Here is a 26,520-nt window from a genome sequence, read left to right as displayed (position 1 = left end):
TGCAACACAAGTAAGCAAAGCCATTCGCTAATCATGGCTTCGACGAATATGAACCTGAAGATCTGGACGTTGTCTGGTAATGAGCTCAAAGATACAAACATCTCCGGCTTTTAAGTTATTTTCTTCAAGGAACAAGCGCCAACTAGAGATAAGAGCAGTCTTCCTATATGGATAATAGATCAATGTTGCATGCCACTGCTTCTTTCCAACTCGTAGAATTGCATACTGCTTCGTGTTCTCGAAGTACATTCTGAAGAAACAAACTGGAAGATTCTGCAATCATATCAGAATATTTCATCATCATGGTTCACAACAGTCTCAATTTTGCATGACATACAACAGAGATAAATGAATCAACTTACTGTTGGTGATCCTGGTTGGTGCATTTGCTTAATCTTTATGACAAAAGAAGGATTTTTCGACTTGAACTTCTTTGCTTCTCTAATAACTTCAGATGTGTACCATATCCATAAACCAGGTATTATGCATTTTTGCAACAAAGAAAATAAAAAAATTAAACAAAATCAGTAGAATCCAAAAAATGAAAGAATGATGAGATTATGAAACAGACCATCCATATCTGGTATGGCACGTTGAACTATTGGCAGCTTAAGATCTGCTGTCTCTTCAGATTGACCATCTTTTTCATTCTTGACATGCAGCTTCAAGTTTTGTGTATTGGGATTTTTATCTATATCTTTAGTTTTGATGGCACTTTTCATTATTTTGCTTGTAGAAGCACGTGATTGCTTTGGTTCTGCTATCACTTTTTTCTTCGGCCGGCCTCGGCCCCTTCGTGGCGGCGGTTCATCCAAAATCTCAACCACGTTGTCATCCCCGATCCGGCCATTGGAAGGATAATCAATTTCGAGGGCACTTATGTCGAATATATTTACTTTGATGTTAGAAGTTCCATTGTACTCAAACCACAACACATGACCATTCTCCAAAGTGTAAAATGTAGCAAACTCTTTCCAACCCTTTTCAAACAAAATCTCACCATCACGATTAGTCCAATCTATTCTCCATTCAGTGCCATCTGGAGGCTGGAGTTGCACTGGATTTGGCATATCACCACCATATTTTCTACAGAACTTGTTTGGTATTTTCTGCAATGCCAATGAAACTGTTGTTGGTAACCATACTTAGCAAAACTCACAATCATAACACAAAATTGGCCAGATAAACAAAACTTTATTCGACTCACTCTATTTGTATCACTCAACCTCTTAACAACCTTCTAAGAATTATCCTTTCCTAACAGCAGCTTTGTTGATTCAGTTACTACTCTAACTAACTAACTAAATAACAATAAAAAATTCAAAACTAAAAAACATAAATATTGAGGAGCATATTATGCTGGTAAGAAAAAAAACCATGCATGTGTGTGGTTGTTACCTCACATAGAAAATTTGACAAAAATAGTGAAACATGAGAAGTATACATGAAAAAATTTTGTATGTGTAAAATAAAAACAGTGAAAGATAAAAAGAAGATAGGAAAGGAAGAAAATTCTCACAAGATATCCATCATCAAGGCTTTTTTTGAAAACGATCTTAAAGAAACGGATGGCAGTAGAAAGAGAATTTTTGTTTCTTTGAAAGTTAGAGGAATCCATAGTTATGGATATTCTTCTTATTCATAAAGAATCAATGAATATCTTAAATAAGAAGACAACATATCAAAAAGAACAAAATAAAGTTCTTTTCTTAAATTTCTGGCTTAATTTTTGGATTTTAAATTTAATTTAAATAAAAAATTAAAAAGAACAAAATTAAATTTCCTATTATGTGCTTGAATTTCATACCGAATTTCATTTTTTTCTATTTTTACATTTTAAGTAATTTAAACAAAAAAGATAAAAATTAAAATAAGATTTTTTGAATGTGTCTAAATTTTATACATAATTTTAAGTTTTATAACTATAATAAAATATTTTTTAAATATCACTTTTGATCTATACCGTAACTAAACTCATTTAAAATTAAAACATGCATGAGAAATTATTTTTAAAGTAATACTAATATGTGGTATCAGTAACAAAAAAACAGTATCATTTTCGTAATTCATTAAACATATTAATAAAGCTAGATAATGCTTATTTTTTTTTGAAAGCTAGAAAAAGTTATAGCCAATAATAATTTTCTTGTTCACAACCTAGATTTCAGGCATAATTTTTGAATCACATATTTAATTTAGACAAAAAATTGAAAAAGAATAGAATAAAATTTCTGTTGTGTGCTTAAATTTCTTATTGAGTCCCATTTTTTTCTGTTTTTACTTTTTAAGTAATTTGAATAAAAAATGATAAAAATCAAAATAAGATTTGTTGAATGTGTTTAAATTTTAGATATAATTCTTGAATTCTGTAACTCTAATAAAATATTTTTTATGTATCATTTTTTACCTCTACAGTAACTAAACTCAATTAAAATTAAAACTTGCATTAAATATTAACTTTTTAAGTAATACTGGTTTGGTATCTGTAAGAGAGACCGTATCATTTTCATAATTCATTAAACCTATTAAATAAACCTAGATGATTATTGTTTTTTTTTTAAACTAAAAAAAGTTATAGCCATGAATGTTCTTCTTGTTCACAAAAAATTAGTGGATATCTTAAAGGAAACTACTCACATAAAGACGCTTAAAAGGCTTTTTTTAAAGATATTTTTTTAATAATTAAAATTCAACCTATATAATTGATCAAACTGTGTTATTTTTGTCAAAATTAGATGAAATAAATCGGTTTGACCGAAAAATCGATAAACCAAATCTTGAACCAATTTAAATTAATATTTTTTATAAAAATGACTATAATACTCCTATTATGAAAAATGACTTAAAATATTTCTATTATATATTTTAAAAACTCTAAATCCTAATTTTTCTCTTCTCTCTATGCCATCATTGAATTAGAATTTAGGATTTTCAAAATTAATATATATAATAAAAATATTTTAGTCATTTTTTATAATAAGAGTATTATAGCTATTTTCAATAAAAAAATATTAATTTAGATCGATTCAAGATTTGATTTATCGATTTTTCAGTCAAATAAGTTTGTTTGGTCTACTTTTGACAAAAATAATACAATTTAATCGATTATATAGGTTAAATTTTAATTATTAAAAAGCATTTTTAAAAAAAGACGTTTTAAGCGTCTTTATGTGAGTGGCTCCCTATCTTAAATAAGAAAACAATATATAAAAAAGAACAAAATAAAGTTCTTTCTATGCGCATAGATTTTAGTCATAATTTCAAGATTTTACATTTAATTTAATTTAAATAAAAGATTGAAAAGAACAAAATTAAGTTTCCTATTATGTGTTGAGTTTTATTTTTTTCTATTTTTACATTTTAAGTAATTTGGACAAAAAAGATAAGAATCAAAATAAGATTCTTTGAATGTGCCTAAATTTCATACATAATTCTTAAGTTTCATAACTCTAATAAAATATTTTTTAGATATCAGTTTTGATCTATATAATAACTAAACTCATTTAAAATTAAAATTTGCATGAGAAATTATTTTTAAAGTGATACTGATACGTGGTATTAGTAACGAAAAATTGTATCATTTTCATAATCAGTTAAACCTATTAAGGTTCAATTTAGGTAAATAGCTTAATTAAACTCCTTTTAAAAAAATAACTTAAATAATAAATAGTAGTTATATTAAAAGTAGCTTATAAATAAGTTATTTTGTATTTGGATTTTTAGTTTTAAAAGTGCTTATTTTATAGAAATGTGATAAAAAGTAGTAGTATTATGAGAGAAGTAATTTTTTTTAATTTCTCTATAAGCTCCTAAATAACTTCTTAGAAAGTTGCAATTTGGTTTTAAAATTTGTACCAAACATTAATACTACTACTTTTCGTAAGCTAAAAGCTCAAAAAAATTACTTTTAAAGTTTACCAAACGACCCTAAATAAAGTTAGATGATGCTTGTTTTTTTTTTTTGGAAGCTAGAAAAGGTCATAGCCAAGAATAATTTTTTTGTTAGGAGAAAATAAGAAAATATCTCTAATAAGTAGACAACATATAAAAAAGAATAAAAATAAGGTCTTTGTACTCGCTTAAATTTCAGGCATAATTTTTTAATTTCACATTTAATTTAAACAAAAAAATTAAAAAAAGAACAAAATAAAGTTCCTATTATGTGCCTAAATTTTATATTGAGTCCCATTTTTTCCTATTTCTACTTTTTAAGTAATTTGAATAAAAAATGATAAAAATCAAAACAAGATTCGTTGAATGTGCCTAAAATTCAGACATAATTTTTGAATTCTATAACTTTAATAAAATATTTTTTAGGTATCACTTTTGACTTATTCAATAACTAAACTTATCTAAAATTAAAATTTGTATTGAATATTATTTTTTAAGTGATACTGATATAGTATCAATAACGAGAGACCGTATCATTTTCATAATTCATTAAACTTATTAAATAAAGTTAAATAATGTTTATTTATTTATTTATTTATTTGAAGTTAGAGAAAGTTATAGCCATGAATATTTTTCTTGTTCACAAAGAATCAGCGGACATCTCTAATAAGAAGACAACATATGAAAAGAACAAAATAAGGTTCCTTCTATACGCATAGATTTCAGGTATAATTTTTGGATTTTAAATTTAATTTAGACAAAATTAAAAAAGAATAAAATAAAATTTTTTGTTGTGTCTAAATTTCATACCGAGTCTTACTTTTTTCTATTTCTACTATTTAAGTAATTTGGACAGAAGGTAAAAAATAAAATAAGATTCGCTGAATGTGTCTAAATTTCAAATAATAAGTGAATATCTCTAATAAAACGACAACATATAAAAAAACAAAATAAATTTCCTTTATGCACATTAATTTAAGGTATAATTTATGAAAAATATTTAATTTAAATAAAAAATAAAAAATAAAATAAGGTTTCTCTTATATATGTGCCTAAATTTTATATTGAGTCTCACCTTTTTTTATTTTTACTTTTTAAGTAATAAATGATAAAAATCAAAATAAAATTATTTGAATGTGTCTAAATTTTATACATAATTTTTTATTTTTATAATTTTAATAAAATATTTTTTAGGTATCATTTTTTACCTGTATAGTAACTAAACTAATTTAAAATTAAAACTTGCATTAGAAATTATTTTTGAAGTGATAAGGATATGTGGTATCAGTATCAAGAAATCATATCATTTTCTTAAGGTTTAATTACTTTGTTGGTCCCTATAGTTTCGTAAAATTTTTAATTAGGTCTCTATATTTTTTTCCTTTTAATTGAGTTCTTCTGTAACACCCTACCACACAGGGCCTTACGCTTAAGTCGTAAAGCAGAGGTGACAAGGTATTACGACCTCTAAAAGAAAATGATATCTACATAGATATAGTTGGGTGAAATCATATTTAGGAGCCTTGAAGAACAAGCTAAACAAATTGATAAACAGAAAATCGTGACACACTCGCATGGATATTCGTAAAACGGACAGGTAAAATCGAAATATAACTGAACACATATATATACATATCAGAGTTCCAAAACTCAGATAGCAAGCTCCAGACTCGACCTGCGAAGCTAAGGCCGACCAGAGTATATAATTATGTATATGTACAACCCAAAATAAAACTCAAACCACAAAATAAACCCCTGTATCTCCAAGTCGACCTCTAGGAGGGACAAAACACAAAATATACATGTGGAGATTCTATAAACATATATACATAGCCTAAAACAAAATATGACAGTCCAAAAGACAGTTCTTCGCTCGTAAGGAAGATACCCAAACGCTCAACGAGGTGTCTCTCGACCTGCATCTGAAAAACAACAACATAGTATGGGATGAGAACCGGAGGTTCTCAGTATGGTAAAGGTGCCCGCATAGTTAATATAAAAGGTATCGGGAAAGCCAGAGGCATTCCTAGAACTTCGACACTCAGATTTCAACTTAAGAATTCAACTAAACCAGAAATTAGGTAAGTTGTCTAAGGTATTCTAATTCTGAATCTAACTTTAACCTAATAATTCACGTTCTGTCTCCTCTAATCCTCCGAATCACTGGTGGAACAACCCTCTCTCCTCACACCTTCGTCAAGAGGAATTTCTAAGAAAACATACACATACAGCTCAAACAAGGAAAACACAGATAGAGAAGCATTTACAGCAAGTAGAACAAGTAGCGGATAAGCAGAATTAAACAGTTAAGCAAACCAAAACAATGCACACTCAAGCAAACAAACAAATGCATATGATGTATGCCTGTCCTATGGCTGATGAGTCTCATCTGTCGGTTATACAGCCAACCCGACAAGTCCTGGTAGTTAACCATTGGACAGTCCCTCTGTGTGCGCATCCCCAAGCTCAATAATATTCCATGGAGTTAAACTCCAAGCTCAAATATAATATTCCATGGAGTTACACTCCAAGCTCAATAATATAGTATTCCATGGAGACGAACTCCAAGCTCAAATATAATATTCAATATTAATATATATATGCATGCCCATGGGGGAATCCGGGGAGTTAAAGTGCCCGGTCACATCTTGCGACAGAGGGTCAACAAATAGTCTCAAATACACAAGCCACATAATAATCTCTTTCCCTTTTGAAATATTACCTCAAATCAAAACTCCAATTCTTAAAGAAATTTTGGCAATATCTCCTCTAAGACTCAAATTTCTGCCACCCTTCAAGGGTCCCAACTATCAAACCAAACACCTCTCAGTCACTCAAATCATTTCCAGTAACAAATTATTTCATAATCAAACAAATACCAATATTAAATCTTTTTCCAAACCGACCAACTTCAACAGCAAATTATTGACAACAGCTAAACCTCACATTTTATACCATATACACAAACCATCAATTATTCACTCAGTTCATCCCTATCTTAAGGTCTTCTAGCCTAAGTTTTCACGTGACATTAAACATTAACTACGAGAAACCAAAACCATACCTTCGTACGGAATCAAAATATTCAAAGCTCCGGAGAAGCTTTCTGACTGAGCTATCGAAGAAGAAAATGTCCAGAATCGTCTATGCCTCCTGAAACTCCCGTTGGCCAAACTCAAAAGAAAGAGGAGTTACGTCACTGTCAATTTCCACTAATCAAAAATGGTGCCAACGTGTAGAGGAAGAGGTTACGAATACTCTTACCGAATTAGATTTTTTATTGGAGTTACGGATTGCAAGAAATCGAAGCCGGACGTTCAGAAGAATTTACGTTCTCTCTCGGTCTTCTCTCTCCGTTTTTTTTCTGTTCTTTCCTCTCGCATACGTTAATGATATATATATGTATGATTAGTACGCCGCCTTAGCTTCCTTTATATTATATATACACTTTATGAAAGGGAATTATAATAATAAATTATACTTATATAGAAGGAAGCTAAGAATGAATTATATTAGCATAATATTATATTACAAAGCTTAATATTATATGTATACGTATACATAACGATAATGATAAACTTTAGTAGATATATATATATATAATGATTGAAGTATTAGGTTAAATAGTGAATAATAATAATAATAATAATAATAATAATAATAATAATAATAATAATAATAATAATAATAATAATAATAATAATAATAATAATAATAATAATAATAATAATAATAATAATAATAATACAGGAACAAACTTTAGTGAATAATAATAAGGTATATTATATATATATAAACGAAAGCATAGGTAATCAAAATAGGAAAGTCAGATAATAATAATAATATAATAATAATAATAATAATAATAATAATAATAATAATAATAATAATAATAATAATAATAATAATAATAATAATAATAATAATAATAATAATAATAATAATAATAATAATAATAATAACATGAATTTGATTAAATTAAAATTATTAGTTCAATTTCTGATAATTGAATAATTTTTCTAAAAATAAAAAAATTCTAATTTTATAAAATAAATTATAACTTATTTATATTTATATTTTTAAAACTGAGGGTCACTACACCTTCCACTAATTTTTTTTCTTGGGTTCTTACACCAATTTTTTTTAGTTAGGTCCCTGTACAATTATACCAATTACAGCTAAGAGGGACCTAATTGAAAAAAAAATTGGTGCAGGAACCCAATTAAAAAGAAAAAATGTATAGAGACCTAATTAAAAATTTTGCAAAACTATAAGGACCAATAGAGTAATTAAATCTTTTCTTAATCCATTAAACCTATTAAATAAAGGGGGTCTTTTTATGCGTTAGATTTCTGACATAATTTCTAAATTTCACATTTAATTTAGATAAAAAAATTGAAAAAGAATAAAATAAGATTCTTAGTATGCCCATAGATTTCAGACACAATTTTTGAAAATATTTAATTTAGGTAAAAAATTAAAAATAAAATAAAAGAAGATTTTTTGGTATGTGCCTAATTTTATTTTGAGTCCCACTTTTTTTTTTCTATTTTTATCTTTAAATAATAAATGATAAAAATTAAAATAAGATTCTTGAAATGTAACTAAATTTCATACATAATTCTTGATTTTCATAATATTAATGAAATATTTTTTAAGTATCACTTTTGACCAATACTGGAACTAAACTCATTTAAAATTAAAATTTACATTGGAAATTATTTTTGAACTAATACTTATATGTGGTATTAGTAACGAGAAACTATATTATTTTTTTAATCCATTAAACCTATTAAATAAAGAAAGTAATTCTATGCACTAGATTTTAGACATAATTTCTAAATTTCACATTTAATTTAGACAAAAAAACGTCGAAAAAGAACAAAATAAAGTTCCTAGTATGCGCATACATTTCACGCATAATTTCTAAAAAATATTTAATTTAGATAAAAAATTAAAAAGAATAAAATAAGATGCCTTGTTATGTGCCTAAATTTTATATTGAGTTCCACTTTTTTTCTATTTTTACCTTTTAAGTAATAAATGATAAAAATCAAAATAAAATTCTTTGAATGTGCCTAAATTTTATACATAATTCTTGAGCTTCATAATTTTAATGAAAAGTTTTTTAGGCATCACTTTTGACTTATACAATAACTAAACACATTTAAAATTAAAACTTGTATTAAAAATTATTTTTGAGGTGATACCGACATGTGGTATCAGGAACGAGAATCCATATCATTTTCTTAATCAAAGACATAATTTATTTTTTTTTTTTATTTTTTATAATTATACTTTTTTATCGTTATCTTTTTCTTTTCAATTTTTTATATAAAAAAATAAAAATAAATTAAATTTTTACAATTTATTATTAAATAAAATATAAAAATATAAATTTTTATATCTTATTCCTAAATTTTATCCGAATTTATTATAACCAAATGCAGCCTTTTAGTCTTGTCTCTTTGATGGGCTCAATATAATGGGCCTAATTACACAATAGTAAAAGATAAAACTGATATTAATTTTATATCAAGATTATCCTTTTAGTTTAAGCATATGAATAAATAGAAGAATATAATGAATTGCAAAATTATTAAGTTTATGCTGTATGATATCTAAAATAAATAAACTATGTGATAAAAAGTAAAAAAAGTAAAAGACGTGATAGTTTATACCAATTTTTTTAAGAGTTGATATATCATTAATATGCTTATCAATGCACCATATATATCACCATCAATGCAAATTGCACAAACTTTCAGAGATTATTGTTCATTATAAAGTTAAATAATACATGGAAAGTGAGAGTTCACAGCCTCCTAGCTCTAAATTTTGCACTTCTAGTATTAACCAATGAAACGAACAACAATAATATGAATTAATTAAATAATATATATATATATATATATATATATATATATATATATATATATATATATATATATATCTTTGACCAACAATATAATAATCTCTACTACTCCTGCTGCCAGAAGTATTATTGTTCCAAAGCAATCTACATATATAGTCCCCACTTCCACATATTATATACCTGCTGTAACAAAATGAAAAGCGTATCAATGTCATGCATAAAAAGAAAATGAGATCAGAGAGCATATCAAAAACAAATATCTGTAATCACTTTTCACGCAAGATTAGCGTGTTTAAGGTGAGCTAACTAGCAAACAAGTAAAAAATAATATTGGTTTTTTTTAATTTGATCATTACATTATTTTTAATTTTATAAATAAGTTTTTTTTTTAATTTAAAAAATATTAAAATTAACTAAATATTTTTTTATAAATTAAAAATATTAACAATTAAAAATCTAATTTTAATATTTTTGACATAAATAAAAAATGATTTAATTATAAAATTAAAAATAATATAAAAATTTAATTAAAAAATATAAAAATTTAATTAAAAATTTAATAAAATTATAAAAATTAACATAATAATTAAACTTTTTTTTTCAAAACAAACAAATAAAAGAAAAAAATTCTACACTTAAAATTTTATTCGCATCATGTTTAATGACGATGAGCTAATAATATATAAAGAGTTTTAAATATATCAAAAACATTAATATTTTAATTATTTTAACTATTGATATAAATTATAAAAAATATATATAATTAAAATCTACGGATAAAACAACACCTTAAGTAACTGTTTTGTTTCCTAGTGACCATTGGGTTTTGTGGTCATGTTAGGCGTATAGGCCATGTCTTCAGTTTTCGCTGCTCTGCCGCTGTCGCTGTCGCTGTTGCTGTTGCTGTTGCTGCCACCGCTGTCACTGCTGCCGCCACTGCGAGACTGCTGGTTGCTGCTGCCGGACTGCCGGGGTGGATCGCAAAGGGATATGAGCTGATCCACATTTTGGGGTTTAGTTTGTCGACTCATTGTGAGAGATGTAATGTAATTAGTAAAATGTTGTGATCAATGGACTAATTAACACTGTATTTGTTTTTGTGTATTTGATCTGCCATTTCGTATTTATAGACGTGTTTGATGCATGCATATGTACATTTACATGTATGATATATGAGCGTGTCAACATTTGTAAACTTTGCATGAAATTTAACTTGTAAAAACATGATATTTTTTATATTGTTGTATTCTTATATTAATTGTATAGTTCAGGTGCGTTGTTGGGAATTTTCCTTTCTTGAGAAAACTAAATTAATTAGGGAAACTCATGGTAGCTAAGAGAGGCGTGTACGGTCATTACTTCTATTTTTTATTTTTTTGTTGAAAGAGATTAATGTTTCTTCGTGTTGATGGATATTGCATGAGAAATGCTACTGCATTTCCATGGGACTACTGCAGAGAAATGCATGGAATACTCTTCTTTTTTTTTCTTCTTTTTTTTATAAGAAACTCAATGACAATATATAATAACTGTAGAAAGAAATGGCGGTGAGTAATTTGTAAAAGAATTTCAGTGTCATTTGCAGGAAAGTGGAACTAAGCCATGGCGTGCGCCTGCGTCTTTGAAGTTGGAAGGGCGAATTGTGAAGGTATTTACAGTAACGTGTTTGTAGAATGAGTAGTTGGGTATGAATTAATTAAAAAAGATAGATGAATAGTCAACATTATTTATTAAAGGATCTCGCAAGAGAGTTTTGAATCAAAGCTCTAATATTATGTTATGATACCACTCATTCCAAAAATTTTAGCTAATAAAAAAATATAACACTAATAATTATATTTTTATTACTCCATAAACTTTCATTATACACATTATATAAATTGGCTCCTCGTACTTTCTATTTATTAAATTATTACTATTAATTGTCATATTTTCTTTGATTCTTCTATAATTCTGTTACTTACTTCTGGGCCCGGCCCGGCTATATTAATAGTTAAATTAAAGCGGTATGCAGTCGGATCATAACAATAGAAAGTGTATTGCAGATTTCGCGACGGTGTATTGTAAATTTGTAATGTAATTCTTCAATAATTTGACTCGGTATAGGTTTTTAGAAGATAATTCATCTCTAATTTGTATTTTCTTAAAAAGAAATTGCTGGTGCAAATATAATATTTTATCATACTTTTTGAAATAAGACCAGTGACTTGTATATATTTATGTCTATTAATTAATTCACTATTTTGTTTAAAAATAACAAAATATTATATAAATATATATATAAAATATATTTTATAAAAAAATATATATATGAAAAATATTTTAGAAAAATGATACAATCATGTTATAACTTTAAAAAATACAGTTGTTCATATCTTGTCCCACAATTCAGTCAAATCTAAAATGCATAGAACTTATTTAACACTCTACAAATATTAGTATTCAAATTTTCATTCTTATTTGCCTGACCTTATAAGAGGTCAGATATGGCGACAGAGTTTAACTCTACTTATCCAAATAAGTAACTAACCCCCTCAATAGCCACTACTCATCTAAAAAAGAGATCTCAACAAACTCCCTAGTAAAAGGAGTAACAAACTCTCCATCAAAGGTGGAACTACTTCAAAAGGTGGTTATTGACGCTACATCTATAAATATCTTGATACCCTCATATATTCTTCGAATTCCAATGTACTAAAAATTTGCCTAAAACTCATGCTAACTTAAGCATCGGAGTTCCTTACAAGTACCACCCATCTCTACTCACAAACAATTGGGACGGGTTCATCCTCATTGGAGAAGATGTTAGAGAAATCACCCAAAGCAACCCAGTTTCAAGTAATCCTCAAAATATTAGCATCGTTGTCGGGGACCTAGAAATCAAGACTGTACGATGGCAGAAGACAACGCTGAGGACGGACACATAGCTTTCGATTCGAAACTCAAGAAGAAGAGCAACATAACGACGAGCGAGCGCTAGTCATACTTTCCCAAGTTGATAAAGGGATAGGTGCACCTAGAGATACGCACACTTTAAACCCGAAAAGACACATGATAAACTCATAAGTACACCAACCTAAAACATCCCGGTTAAGAGATCTCACAGAGATCATCAGACTTGTCCACGGACATCAAGTTCTAGTGGAACTGCTCGAGCAGGAGCTAGAACGACAACGAGAATATGAAAGAGCCCTAAAAAGGGATGTTTGACGACGAAAGGAGCTAGAAGAAAAGCTCCTGAAATTGGAGTTCTACTTTAAAGGCCAGATAGCCCGAGCTGACCGAGAAAAAATACTTCTGATAGGCGAAGATCCATTCATAAAAGAAATCATGCAGGTTAAAGTACCTAGAAACTTTAAGATCTAGGACATGGATTTTTCTGATGGAACCACCAATCCAAGGCATCATCTGAACAATTTCAAAAGTTGCATGTAATTGGCATATTAGATGCATCAGATGCAACTCATTGTAAAGCCTTTCCTACTACATTAACCGAAGCGGCCGTAAAATGATTTAATAGTTTATCACCTATATCGGTTATGTTCTTTGATGATTTGGTAAGAAGCTTCCTTACCCGATTTTTCATCCAAAAGGATAAGGTCAGGCATGTGCCAAGCCTCTTAGGAGTAAAACAAAAAGTCGTCGCCCACGAATGGTCGTACATCAACTTAATGATGTCAGAAATCTCCCGTTTGAGCATTGAGATTTGGTACAAACCTAACAGAGAAAAAACCTAACATTAACAAACACATAGAAACGCATCAAGTTAAGATTAACAAACGTAAGATTAAAAAATTGTATATACTCACACCTACATGCCATCGGCCTAAATCCTTAGTCGGATGATCGACAGTGGTGGAGGGGCATCCTGCTAGAGGCACAGGAGGAATGATGCACCGCTAGATCGGCAGGGGGCATAGCAGAAGGAGGCACGTAGAGTTTGGGACCATGATAAATTGCTGGTCCGCTGGACCCACCTATGGCGCCACAAGAGTCGACGGGTTAGTCGGGGTAGAAGGCGATGATTGGGTAGTCCTTGGAAATTTGTTGGAAGCCCGCCATCTACCACGACCACGTGACTCACTCGACCGACGTCTGCTACCTGTCTTCATGTCTGCACAGCGTATATATTACTTACACTAATCAAAACACAGTTAAATTCACTAACTTTAAACATATTAATACACTCAATACAGTAAATATATTAATAACATACCAAACACCAATGAATAATAACATAAGAAAAAACTCAAGAAATAACAAATAATTGTAACAATATGAGACAAGATATGAATAACAAATAATTATAACAAATAACCTAAAATACTTAAAATAAAAATTTTAAGGAGGAACCAATTCATTCTATAATTAATTCAAATATCTATAAACCCTAAACATAATTTTAAGACTTTTGAAAACATAGTTTTAATTTTTCAATTTCACTCAAAATCTTGTAAAAATTTTGATAGAGTTTTCCCTAAAATTCGAATTTTTTCACCCTTCAAGGATTCCATCCAAACTAAATATCCATCAAAATCAACATACAAAGGTTGAATAGAATCCTAAACCCTAACTTATTCAAACAAACTAATTATTCAAACCAATGGAATTTACGTCAAAAATTAAATAAATTTTTTTTCTCATAGTCCATGATTTTTCAATCTAACAAAAACAAGTAAAAACAAAACACAAGTAATATAACAATTAACACACACAAATATACAAATCAAGTATGATTTCTGAACCAATATTCTCAAACATCCTTATTCCTAAAATAATGCATAACACTCTAACTAACTCAGAATCATTCAACAGCCATAACCTTCACTAATCAAATTTTTAACACTAATAGAATAATAAACTAACAGGTAATACACTAACAATTAAAGAAATTTTGTTTCTAATTTTAAAATATATGTCATAGAGATGGAGAGTCAGGATGTACTTGAATCTGGAGCGGCGGTGGTGCTGGAGCAACGCTGAAGGGGTTGGGTAGAGAGAAAAATGGAGAAGCAGTGAGAGAGCAGGGCCAGCGACGGCGGGGTTGGAGTGGCGGCAAAAAGGGTTCTGCTGGGTAGAGAGAAATGGAGATAGAAAAGGGTTTGAGAGAGAGAGAGGGGGTTTGAGAGATGTAGGGGGAGAGGGTTCGCGCTCTCAATTTGAGACCTGATTACTGTTGAATTTACCGTCAGATGTGTTTCATCAAAATGCAACGTTTAACTAAAATGTGTTACCGTCAAAATAATTTAACGGTAAATCCGACAAAAAATTTCACACCTATTCCATACCTTTTCCCTCCAAATATTACCCACGAATTTACCATCGGATAAGTGAATCCATCGGTAACAATTTGACGTAACAAATTTTACAACAAATTCCTCCATAAATCCGTCGGTAACTCGAGACGCTAAATCCAACGGTACTTAACATTTTTCTTATAGTGCCGGGCTCATGACTAGTCCAACAGAAACGACGAAAGTTCAGTCCTGAAATAGCAGAAGTTATAGAAGAACAAATCCAGGCACTGCTAGAAGTTGGCTTTATAAGGAAGGTAAAATATCCATTATGGCTTGCGAACATAGTACTCGTGAAGAAACAAAACGGGAAGTGAAAGATGTGCGTTGACTACACCAACCTTAACAAAGCTTGCTTCAATGACCCTTATCCACTTTTCAGTATCAATACTCTGGTAGATTTGGCCTCAGGCTACAAATACTTATCTTTTATGGACGCATATTTGGGATACAATTAAATTCCGATGTATAAGTGGATTAAAAGAATACCTCTTTCATTAACAAATTACTGCTATGTGATAATGTCCTTTGTATTGAGATAAGGTGTTCTTATCTCACTTCAAAAAATTAATAGAACTCTACGTACATGATATGATTGATTTTAGATTTTAGGTTTTTGACCCTATTATTATGCAATTTTTGTAAATTCGATCATATTTTTATGTAAAAATTATGAAATTTTATAATAAAAATAGGTTGATGAAAAAATTTGACAACATATTATAATAAATATAATGGCAGTTTTAAAATAATAAGATTCTAAAATTGTGATGGTTATTATGGCGGTTTTAATGAAAAATACTGTATTTTTTAAAATTATGGTAATTTTTTATTTTTTTTACTATTATTGGCATTTTTGAAAATTGTGGTAGTTTAAAATTACCATTATATATGAAGAATAATGACAGTTTGAATACTATTTTAAATAATTTAATAACTGTTATTTTAACTAATTTAAAATAACTATTTAAGAGCCATTTTAAACCAACTAAAAAATTGTCACTTTAATAAAAACATTGTGGTATAATTTTAAAAAATCAGCGTAATAATCAAATGACGCTTAAAATTATGGCAATTTTTTACCACCGTTAAAGATAATAATGATAGTTAAAATTACCGTAAAATCTTAAAAAAAAGTATTTTAACCAGAATTTTTTATAATGCTAGGAGATTACTTATTAATTTTACCCTGATTTATATTGATACCTTTCAATGGAGAACAAACGTACAATAATGGAAATAATGACCTATAGTTATATTATATTGTGAATATTATATTCACAATAATCTACTTAAAATAGCACTGCCTATAATATAAACTTTTCAGAGACATTAATAATAATTACACATAAAAGTTGCCTTCTACCGACGTATAATGTTCAAAGCTGCAATAACATACAGCGACCACTAATAATAACAAAACGAACAAGAAGTAACGAATTACAATTAATTAACCAAGTAATAGATGATCTTTATTCTTTGATTAACAGTAATACTATAATCTCTGCTGCTGTGTAAGCTTATTCCTTTAATTTCAATAGCTAGTAGCTACATAGCTCCCACTTCCACGTATGCATGTACGACCTTCAACAAAAATATTGAAAAGATGAATAATAATTTTAGTATCTTCTCATCATGCTTAATAATGATGAGCTAATTAATAAAATTTAAAAAACAGCTATATATAAAAGTAATTAACTAATCATATAGAAAGTTAAAGCAAAGTTTTGTAGGACAAAAGTTTGCAGCACAAGAAAGTACCGGTGAATAATAAAATAAAAACAGTTAATGATTAGTCAACATAATTAGATGTATAGGTATTATTTTTTTTAATTAGCTAATATATATCATTTAATCGAAGTAATGCAAGAAAATATATATACACTTTTAAAAATGTTATTCGTATACCAAAATTAATTACTAAAATCAGCCATCAATATATTTGTGAATAAGTACACGTGTAATTTAATTTATTTTAAATGTGTATTTATATTTTAATATATATTTTATATTGGTGGCTGAATTTGGTAGCTAATTTTGGTGTACACATAGTCCATACAATTTAAGTACCTGTTTCTTAGTGATCATGGACGTGATGACTTCATGTTCATCTTAGGTTGTAGGCCATGTCTCCAGGTTTTGCTGGTGGTGGCTGCTGCTGCGGCTGTGGCGGCGGATTTGAGTTCGTTTTTCCAATCGTGTAGCCCAAGTTTTCAGTTTGTGGTGGTGGTGGCGGCTGCTGCCGCCGACCTGAGTTCCCTCTTGGAATCTCGTAGGCCATGTGATCAGCAGTGTTCATTGTTTGTTTTTGTTGTTGTTATTGGTTTTTGTTCTTGCTAGGTGTTGGGTTAGCTTGGAAATCTATTGTTATGGCATCTTAATTTATAGATGTTATGTGATTCATGCATGCATATTCTACGTAAATTAGGGTACATTTACATATGATATCAGCGTCTCAACATTTGTAATCTTTACATGAAATTTAACTTGTAATAATATTATATTTTGAGATTGTTGTATTCTTATTAACTGTATAGTTCAGATGCGTTCTTGAGAAAATTAATTAATTAGGGAAACTCATGGTAGCTAAGAGAGGCGTCTACGGTCATTACTTCTATTTTTTATTTTTTATTGAAAGATATTACATTGCATGAGAAATGCTACTGCATTTCGATGGGCATTGCAGGGAAATGATGAAATGCTCTTCGATCTCCATTTTTATTTTTTATTTTTTAATTATAAGAAAATCGATGACAATAATAATTAATAACTCGATGAGTAATTTGTAAAAGAATTTCAGTATCATTTGCGCCAACAATTCGAGGAACTAAGCCAACCCATGCGTGCGTGTTTGAAGTTTGAATGGCGAATTGTGAAGACATTTATTTACATACCGCATATGGGAAATGAGTTAGTTGGGTATGAATTAAAGAAGATAGATATAGATACATGTATAGACTATAGAGATCAACATTATATTATTTTATTTCTAATTCCTCTAAGTAGATAACAGCGGTGCAAGTCATGTGAATAATGGGCTATATTCAAGCTCATTAAACATATAAAAAAAAGCACTTTTATAAAGATATTTAAAATAATTTTTTTAAATGTTTTTTTATTAATTAAAATTTAATACATATAATCGATTAAATTATATTATTTTTGTCAAAATTAAATGAGACAAATTAATTTGATCGAAAAATTGATAAACTAAATCTTAAATCGATATAAATTAATATTCTTTTTTATACAAAAATGACTACAATAACTTTATGATAAAAAATGACTAAAATATTCTTATTATATATATTTTTTAATTTTAAAAACCTTAAATTCTAACCCTATAACGACACAGAAAAAAGAAAAGGATCAAAATTTAGAATTCTCATATATATATATATATATATATATATATATATATATATATAATAAAAATATTTTAATCATTTTTTATAATAGAGATATTGTAATTATTTTTTATAAAAAAATATTAATTTATACTGATTCAAGACATAATTTATTAATTTTTTAGTCAAATCAATTTATCTGATATAATTTTAATAAAAATAACATACTTTAATAAATTATATGTATTGAATTTTAATTATTTAAAAATATCTTTAAAAAAAGACGTTTTAAGCGTCTTTATCTAAGTGGCTCCAAAAAACATATCAATCTAATTACTTATCTTTATTTCTAATTACATATTTCACTTTTCATCTTTCTTATTATCCTATTTATTTTCACCGCAGTTATTCCAGCACTTTTTCTTTTTTGTGTGGGAGAGAGAAGAGTGTATCTCCCAATAATGTGAGAAGAGAAGTGTTTAACTTTGATATGAGAGCTAGGCACCGATTTGTTTTATTTTTTTTTCCAAACAATCACAAATCGAACGGTCCGATCTGTAATTTTGAAAATAAAAAAAAATTTAATATTGAAATTAGACCGTCCAATTTTTATTTTAAAAAATAAAAAAATACAAAATACAAAACGGATCATGCAATTTATAGTTTTTTTTCAAACAAATCGGACCCTCCGATTTGTAGTTCATTTTTTTCTTCAAATAAATTGGACCATCTGATTTAAATAAAACATCATATAAAGAAAAAACACATAATCTTCCAATAATAATGTATTACACATATATTTAACCAATATAAAAAAATTAGTCTTATTCCAGTCCTCCTTTTTCTGTCATGCCGTCAACGTCGCTGGTAATGCTGGACATCGACGCCACCGGAATAAAAAAAAATATTTATGTACAATAAAAAGAAACATTTGCAAAAATTATATTAAAAAATATTTATATACAATAAAAAAAATATCCAAAAACACATAAAAGAAATTCAAATCACAGCGAAAAAAGAAGAAGCAGTCACGGCGGCGGAGACAGGATGGCGACACGAGAGAGGACACACGGCACGATGCAGCAATACGGGAGAGGGCAAGAAACAACGGCGGCAGCATGGGATCGCGAGACAACAGGCGGCGGCGGCAGCAAGACAGGGACCGCGAGACAGCGACAGCGACTCACGAGAATTACCGGCGATTGCATGACTTGCGAACAGACGCGCACCTCGCGAAATCACACCTCCCGTCAGAGTTCCTCCGGCGGTTATGACACTGTGGAGGCAGAGTGGCGACGGTCTAAACGGCGGATGGTTGACACGGTGAGAGAGAAAGTGATGTGGTGTCACGGTGCGGCAATAAGAGGGAACGGTACGTGGTGTACGGGTGTGTTCAGAAGAAATTATATTGCCTAATTCTAATTACAAATTTAAAAATCTGGTTATTCTTAATTAATTAAAAATTTAATTTTTAAAATTAATTTAATTTTTAAAGTTAGTTTAATTTTTTAACCTATTATTTACTTTATTTAGTACGAGTGTTGTCTTCTGATCTTATTACTTTTTCATCTTATTTTCTTTAATTCTTCAGTTACTTACTGGGCCTGCCCATATTAATAGTTTGAGAAATTATGGGAGCCAATTTGATAACAAACTTTTCAACCAATATTTAATATAATAATAAAAACTCAAATCTCTTAAAAATAAAAATAGAAAAAATATAGGTAATCAATTATATATGCCGTCAATTTTAAAAACTACGCTTTTAAGTATTTGCACCGTATATATTCATCTATTTCTTCTTCCTCCGTTTCTTCTTCTTTAAATCCACGCTGCACCGCCTATCACTCACATCCCAGTCGTCCTCCGACAGAAGCAGCGCATCTTCCGCAGTCGACAGCTCACAAGAGAGCGATTATAGCGATTAAGTGACACCTGACATTCTTTTCTAGATTTTAGTTATTTTTTAATTAATTTTAAATATTTTTTCTTCTAAATTTTAAATATTTTTTAAAATAATTTTTTTTCAAAAATAATTTCATAATAATAAAAAATCAACCAATTTTTATCATACCGAGAACTCCCGATTTTCATTCTATATTGTATTGTTGTTTTTAAATGCAGATCGAGAGGCTCCTTATTAGGCGTCTGAATCCTGGAAAGCGAAGTAGTTCTTAGGTGTATTTTGGTTTTTTGTTTGTATATATGTATATATGTATTTAGCTTATTCTCTAAGTAACTTGTGTATGCTGCTCTTCTTAGAGGTTGAAGGAGAGTTAAAAATTTACCTTAGTATTTTGGTGTGTTTTGACTTTTGAGAACACTTATATATGTTTATATGTATATATATACCCTCTGGCTAGCCTTAGCTTCGCAGGTTGAGCCAAGGGCTAGTTATGCTGCTTCTTTAGTTGTCCTTTATTCTTTTGCTTATTCTTACCATTGAGCATTGTGCTTCTTATTTTACGATTTTGTTTTACCCGTCTTTCAAGGTTTCTAGTTAAATATTTTTTTATTATATATATATATATACTATTCTTAGAGGTCGTAATACCTTACTATATCAGTCTTATGATTTAAGTATAAGATTAAGTATGGTAGGGTGTTACGGTTTGATTTATTAATTTATTATTTTTAATAAAATTTTAATATATTTATTGAACAATGTTAAAAATCAAATAGATAAATTTTAGATGAAACACTTTGATTCTAATATATATGTTAAATAAATATATTAAATTTTATTAAAAATAATGAATATATATATATATATATATATATATATATATATATATATATATTGACCTCTAAATAATTTATAATAAAAATATAAAACATCTTAAATATATGTCTATTAGATAGTTTATAAACGTGCAAAATCTCTACTTTCTATATATTAAACTAGATTTTAGATTAAGTTAGATCCACTTAATTTTAATACTCATTAAAGTTAATTTTAATACGCATTAAAGTTAATTTTTAATTAATCTCATGCATGATCAATCCTAACTTTCTAATAAATATCGCCCTGTAATGCACTGAATTCGCAGTAAGGAAAAAACCTGACTTTCTAGTACTCATGTTCAAACTTTTGACAGGTCGTACTCATCAATTGGTTATCGATAACATCATTCATAAATACTTGGAGTATTATTTTCAATTGCAGAATAAATATGCATCGATGTTTTTCAATAAAAATATACGGCAAAGTATATTTTTTTCTGAAATTTAGTAAACATTTTAAAAATATTTATAAATTTTATTTTATTTAAATTTTGTTTTAAAAATTTTTATTTATATCAAATATATTCTCAAATTAATTTTTCATGCATTATTATTCGATTAGTTTTAAATTTTATGTAAATTCAGTTGTCAATAATATATTTGATATAAATAAAAAAATTTTGAGATAAAATTAAAACAAAATAAAATTTAAAAATATTTTTAAAATTTTGATCAAATTTAAAGATAAAAAATATATTTTATCAAAAAATATATTATTGCTATCGTTTTCTTAAGGTGAAATATGAGGCATAATATAATTAACATACACTATTATTTTTACGAATAAAATACACGTTACCTTTTGAAGTGAAAAATAATATGTTTGACCTTGATGTAAATATTTAACTTTATAAAGAAATAAAACAAAATGAGGGTACAAGCAGAAAGTTTTTTTAGTAAAAGAATAAAGAATCCCACCAACCTCTTATACGGCTTGAAAGAAATTAAAGTACCGCCAGTCAAACATCGTATCCACATTAATTTGACTAAACTACAAACTTTTAATTTGTTGTCGTGTGCGTGAAGTTAATTATTAATGGAGTAATTTCCAGTTAAGTTAACGCAAAATTTCTGTATGTCTAGAATTTCAAATCTTAATTAATAACCCTCTACAATGAGTATGTAGTTAATTTCTTTTTAAGGTAAAAGAACAGAAGGGATGAAAAAAAAGTGTTTGCTTTAAATTTGTATCATAAACAAAATCATAAATTTCTCGTAGCTATTATTTAAATTTAGTATTTAAATTTAGTATTTATATATTTTTTATTTAAAAATATTATTTATATATTAAAATTAATCAAAATTAGTTATTATATATTTTTATATAAATATATGTATAATTTAAATAGTATATTTTATATTTTAATGTATATTTTATACTAATAATTAAATTTAATATCTGATTTTAATATATACTTAACATAGTTATTCTTATTTATATACTACAAAAGATTCCACGGTCAATTTTAACCTGTTATAACTTAACTCTTTTAGGAAAAAAAGGAAAACATTTAATTTATTGATATAAATAAAATTATAAATAGAATCACTTACGCCAATAGTTATTACTTATTAAAGATAGAATTCCTCTATCAATTCCCCAGTAAAACTATAGCACAAACTAACACTCAAAATTCTAAATCTGAAAGAAGAGAACTCTAAAAAAACAAAATAAAACTAGTATTAGAAATATAAATAAGTAAGAATTTATGTATAAGAAAAATAAAAGTTAACTAATATACATTAGACGAACACATAGAAGAGGAATTGTTAATTAATTAATTAATTAATATAGTTAGGACAATACTATATATGTCTAACAAATATTAATTTTTGTCAATATTTAGCCAACAATAATTTATATTTATAAAAATATATAATTTGTATTTATATTTATTAAAATTTATACTTATATTTTTTTAATTTTGTATATATAAATTATTAAAATTTATTTGTTAAAACTAATTTAGTGATTGAACTGGTTAAATAATAACAAAAAATATTAAAATTTTTTGGCTAAGAGTTTCTCGTGTAGTTACCCGTGTCCGTAGCGCGTATTAGTAGTAATATTGAACGTTGAAATCCTTGCCTGTTAGAACTTATTTTATTAAACTTCAATTGCTTAAATTTCTTCTGAAATTTTCATGACGGTTTTTGCCACGGTTTGGGTGTGACGACTCACATCACCGCGGATATCTCCTTGTGTCACAAGCTACATCTTTCACGCAAACTAAATCAGATAATTCAATTTGTAAAAATGAGAAATGTAATATGAAAAAAAATGATAGAAATTTCTATGTAGATTAGCATGAATGACTTGGTAATTTCGGTTATTGTGAAGAAGGAATTAATGAATGAAGCACCCCCTATAAATACAGGATTCATCGATCATCAACATTCATAACATTCCAAATAATGAGTAGCCAAAGCATAAACATTCAAAAGGTTCTGTGCCCCGTGACAAGGCCACCTCCTACTAATTCAAATCCTCCTCCAAAACCTGTAAAAAAGTTGCCAACTATTCAAGATGCCTTTGCAAGAAGGACCAAACCATAATCCCACTACGTACTAATGCTTTGCTTTATATTCTTATTTATTTCATCACCATACTAATTTCTTATCGTGTTTGATTTTGTACGTACCATGAGGAGGATATATATATGTAGTGGTCTTATTTGTTTATTTTATTTGTTAGTTTGACTCCACTTAATTACATTTGTTAAAATATGTGCTTCTATCTCCAATAGTTGTACTTTAATTTAATGTGTTTCTCATTGTAAAACAAGTGAGAGTTATCTTAGTAATAAAATGTGATGATATGCATTTGTGCGTTGTTAAAACTCTAAAGTCTAAACCATACTAACTAATAATTGAGGAAATTTTGCCATATGGGAACGTTGAATAATGCGGAACATTAATTGCTTCTCAATCTGTTACGTTATTTAATTTGATCGAGCACTAAAGGAGGAACAGGAACTGCATGAGAAATATACTAATACATTCAATTTTGGGATACGGTAGCGAGCTATAGTAGTGTACTATAGTAGTGTTGTGATTGTTTCGACCCAATGATTAATTTATAGGCGTATGTATATAGTAGATTGGTAACGCTAGAAAAAAAAAAGTTAAAATTTATCTTATTTAATATTTATTAATTGTTGTAATAATTTATAAATATTAAATAAGATAAATTTTAATTATTTTTAATTAATTTTTTTTGTTATTAAATATTTATAATAATAAAATATGTGAACCAACAAAATATGTTTTTTTCAGAGTATATATACAATTATTAAGCTTATGACTCGACCTATAAAGTTAAAATTGGCCAAATATATACATGCATGCACATATAGCCCAAAAATAGTTCAAGAGATATGATACATACTCCTGTTTCTTCAAATCAACTTTTAGGAGAGGCAAAACATAAAATATAAACAGAGAAGAATTTATATACATATATACAAAATATACAAAGTATAAAACAAAATACAGTAATCATAAAATAATTAATTTTGTTTGTAGAGAAAACTCCAGACACTCACTAATGTATTTCACGACCTCCATCTGAAAAGCAACAATATATATATGGAATGAGAATTGGAGTTTCCAGTATAATAAATGTGCCAACGTACATAATGTATAAAGTTTTGGGAAAGTTAGAGACAATCTTAAAATTTCAATACTCAAATTTAAAACTTAAAATTATAAATTAAATCAGAAATAAGATAAATTATCTAAAATACTCGGCTAATTAAAAATAACAAAATTCAAGAACTCAGTTAATCAAGGACAGAAAATAAATTTTCTGTTTCTAACCAATTTTTCTATTTTACTATATAATAGTCTTAGAGCAGCTGTAATAATTAAGTATGTGATTTATAAGAAGGGTCACCTATAGTTAAAAAGTGGACTTTTGCTATTGAACAATTGAGTTCTATTGCACAAAATTCTGATCACAAAATTTTTCTGTCTTTCTTATTACTTCTGCAAATTACTCTTCTGATTTCTATTAATCCGAAATTAAACCAGTATCTATGAAAGAAACTGTCAGATTTATAAACTATAGGCGACAATAATTAATACCATGAATGTTTGTGAAATTCACAATGTTATTGTTATATATGTTTATAGTTTATACTACCTTAATTAATCGTCCAACAAAAATAAGACAAAGTTGTAGCAGAAAAGTCAGCAACATGTGCCACCAGATCTATTAGGCCCCACTATGTTTTTATACTCCGGCGTGTGGATTCAAAGTTTAACAAACCCATTTGACTGTACTAATATAGAGTTTAATTTCAATTCCTCATAGTTTCTATGTAAATTGAGAGCAATACCACCTTAATTACCACATTATTTAACGTATTAATATTATAGGCTTGCATTGGTTGCCGACTCAGCGTGGATAATTCTTGTAACGCAAGTAACTCCACAGCTATGGGAATTCAATGTTTTTGTATAAATAACAAATACAATACGAGAGAAATAATGGTAGGAATTTCAATGCAAATTACTTGGTAATTTCAATGTATAATTCATCATCAACGTTATTCACAACAAGACCTAATATATATCCAAATTAAGTTCATATTAATCTCATGCCACATTTGCTATTTCACCGGTACTTATTTTATGATAATCCTAATTATTCTCGAACCCCTTTTATACCAATACATCATAAAATAATCATAATACTAGTGTATGTTTGCCTCTATAATAAAAGTGTCAATGCATTTGTAAGGAGTATTTTGTAATATATAAGTGCGTTTCTCATTGTAAAATATCTTAATAAGAAATTGATCGATGTTAATGCTTAACGAAAACGAATTGGACTCCATTGGGTGGGCCTACGGAGGGAAGAATAAACTAAGAATTGGGTCCTTATTTTCAAGGTTAATATTTAATAGTCAAAATAATTTTAAAAAAATTAATTACATTAATTTAGTCTTTAAATATTAATTGATTTATAAAAGATACTACTATAAATAAAATTGATCAATTTATAAGTTAGATAATAAAATTAATAGCATATAACATAATCATTTTGTGACACATTAAAATAATATTTTTATTTTTTATGTGACAACATTTTGGCTGTCCTTATCTATAGACACAAGATATTGAGATATGAACATTGAAATATAAAATTATATTTGACAAATAAAATATAAACAAAAATATTAAGTCAAAAAATACTGAATTAATATATTTTAATTTGTTTCCTTCAAAAATATTAATAAAAAGCATAATTTATCTTTTATTTTTTTATTATTTTTATTAATTTTTTATAATTATATTTCTTATTGTTATCTTTTTTTTTTCAATT

At 27.7% G+C, this 26,520-nt stretch overlaps 2 protein-coding genes and 1 long non-coding RNA gene across 3 annotated transcripts; 1 reads left to right on the top strand and 2 right to left on the bottom strand.

The window, feature by feature from the left end:
- Window positions 1-27: 27 nt before the first annotated feature.
- Window positions 28-1,070, bottom strand: LOC130967274 (B3 domain-containing transcription factor VRN1-like). The gene is made up of 3 exons (XM_057892092.1): window positions 572-1,070; window positions 363-448; window positions 28-273 (listed from the first exon to the last, which is right to left on the bottom strand). Exons 1-3 carry the CDS (start codon window positions 1,068-1,070, stop codon window positions 28-30), a joined length of 831 nt encoding a protein of 276 aa, XP_057748075.1.
- Window positions 1,071-16,370: 15,300 nt separating this feature from the next.
- On the bottom strand, window positions 16,371-17,401 carry LOC130970681 (uncharacterized). Its single transcript, XR_009082093.1, has 2 exons — window positions 17,131-17,401; window positions 16,371-16,644 (listed from the first exon to the last, which is right to left on the bottom strand). It is a non-coding gene; the product is annotated as an uncharacterized LOC130970681 (long non-coding RNA).
- A 1,989-nt stretch (window positions 17,402-19,390) lies between these two features.
- LOC130967953 (uncharacterized) lies at window positions 19,391-20,726 on the top strand. Its single transcript, XM_057893013.1, has 2 exons — window positions 19,391-19,779; window positions 20,532-20,726. The coding sequence occupies exons 1-2, from the start codon at window positions 19,455-19,457 to the stop codon at window positions 20,549-20,551; spliced, it is 345 nt and encodes a 114-aa protein (XP_057748996.1). The 5' UTR covers window positions 19,391-19,454; the 3' UTR covers window positions 20,552-20,726.
- Window positions 20,727-26,520: the final 5,794 nt, after the last annotated feature.

The sequence above is a fragment of the Arachis stenosperma genome, chromosome 3, assembly GCF_014773155.1.
Source record: "Arachis stenosperma cultivar V10309 chromosome 3, arast.V10309.gnm1.PFL2, whole genome shotgun sequence".
In the NCBI taxonomy this organism is placed as follows: Eukaryota; Viridiplantae; Streptophyta; class Magnoliopsida; order Fabales; family Fabaceae; genus Arachis; species Arachis stenosperma.
This window is presented reverse-complemented; position numbering and strand designations above follow the sequence as displayed.

Bases quoted from the DNA above. Each gene is read 5' to 3' on its own strand.
- LOC130967274 (XM_057892092.1), bottom strand. From the start codon at position 1,070: ATGCCAAATCCAGTGCAACTCCAGCCTCCAGATGGCACTGAATGGAGA. The intron at 449-571 runs GTCTGTTTCATA...ACACATCTGAAG, and splicing joins TGCCATACCAGATATGGATG to TTATTAGAGAAGCAAAGAAG. The intron at 274-362 runs GTAAGTTGATTC...ATATGATTGCAG, and splicing joins ACCAACCAGGATCACCAACA to AATCTTCCAGTTTGTTTCTT.
- LOC130967953 (XM_057893013.1), top strand. From the start codon at position 19,455: ATGGCGACACGAGAGAGGACACACGGCACGATGCAGCAATACGGGAGA. The intron at 19,780-20,531 runs GTACGTGGTGTA...TTTTAAATGCAG, and splicing joins TGCGGCAATAAGAGGGAACG to ATCGAGAGGCTCCTTATTAG.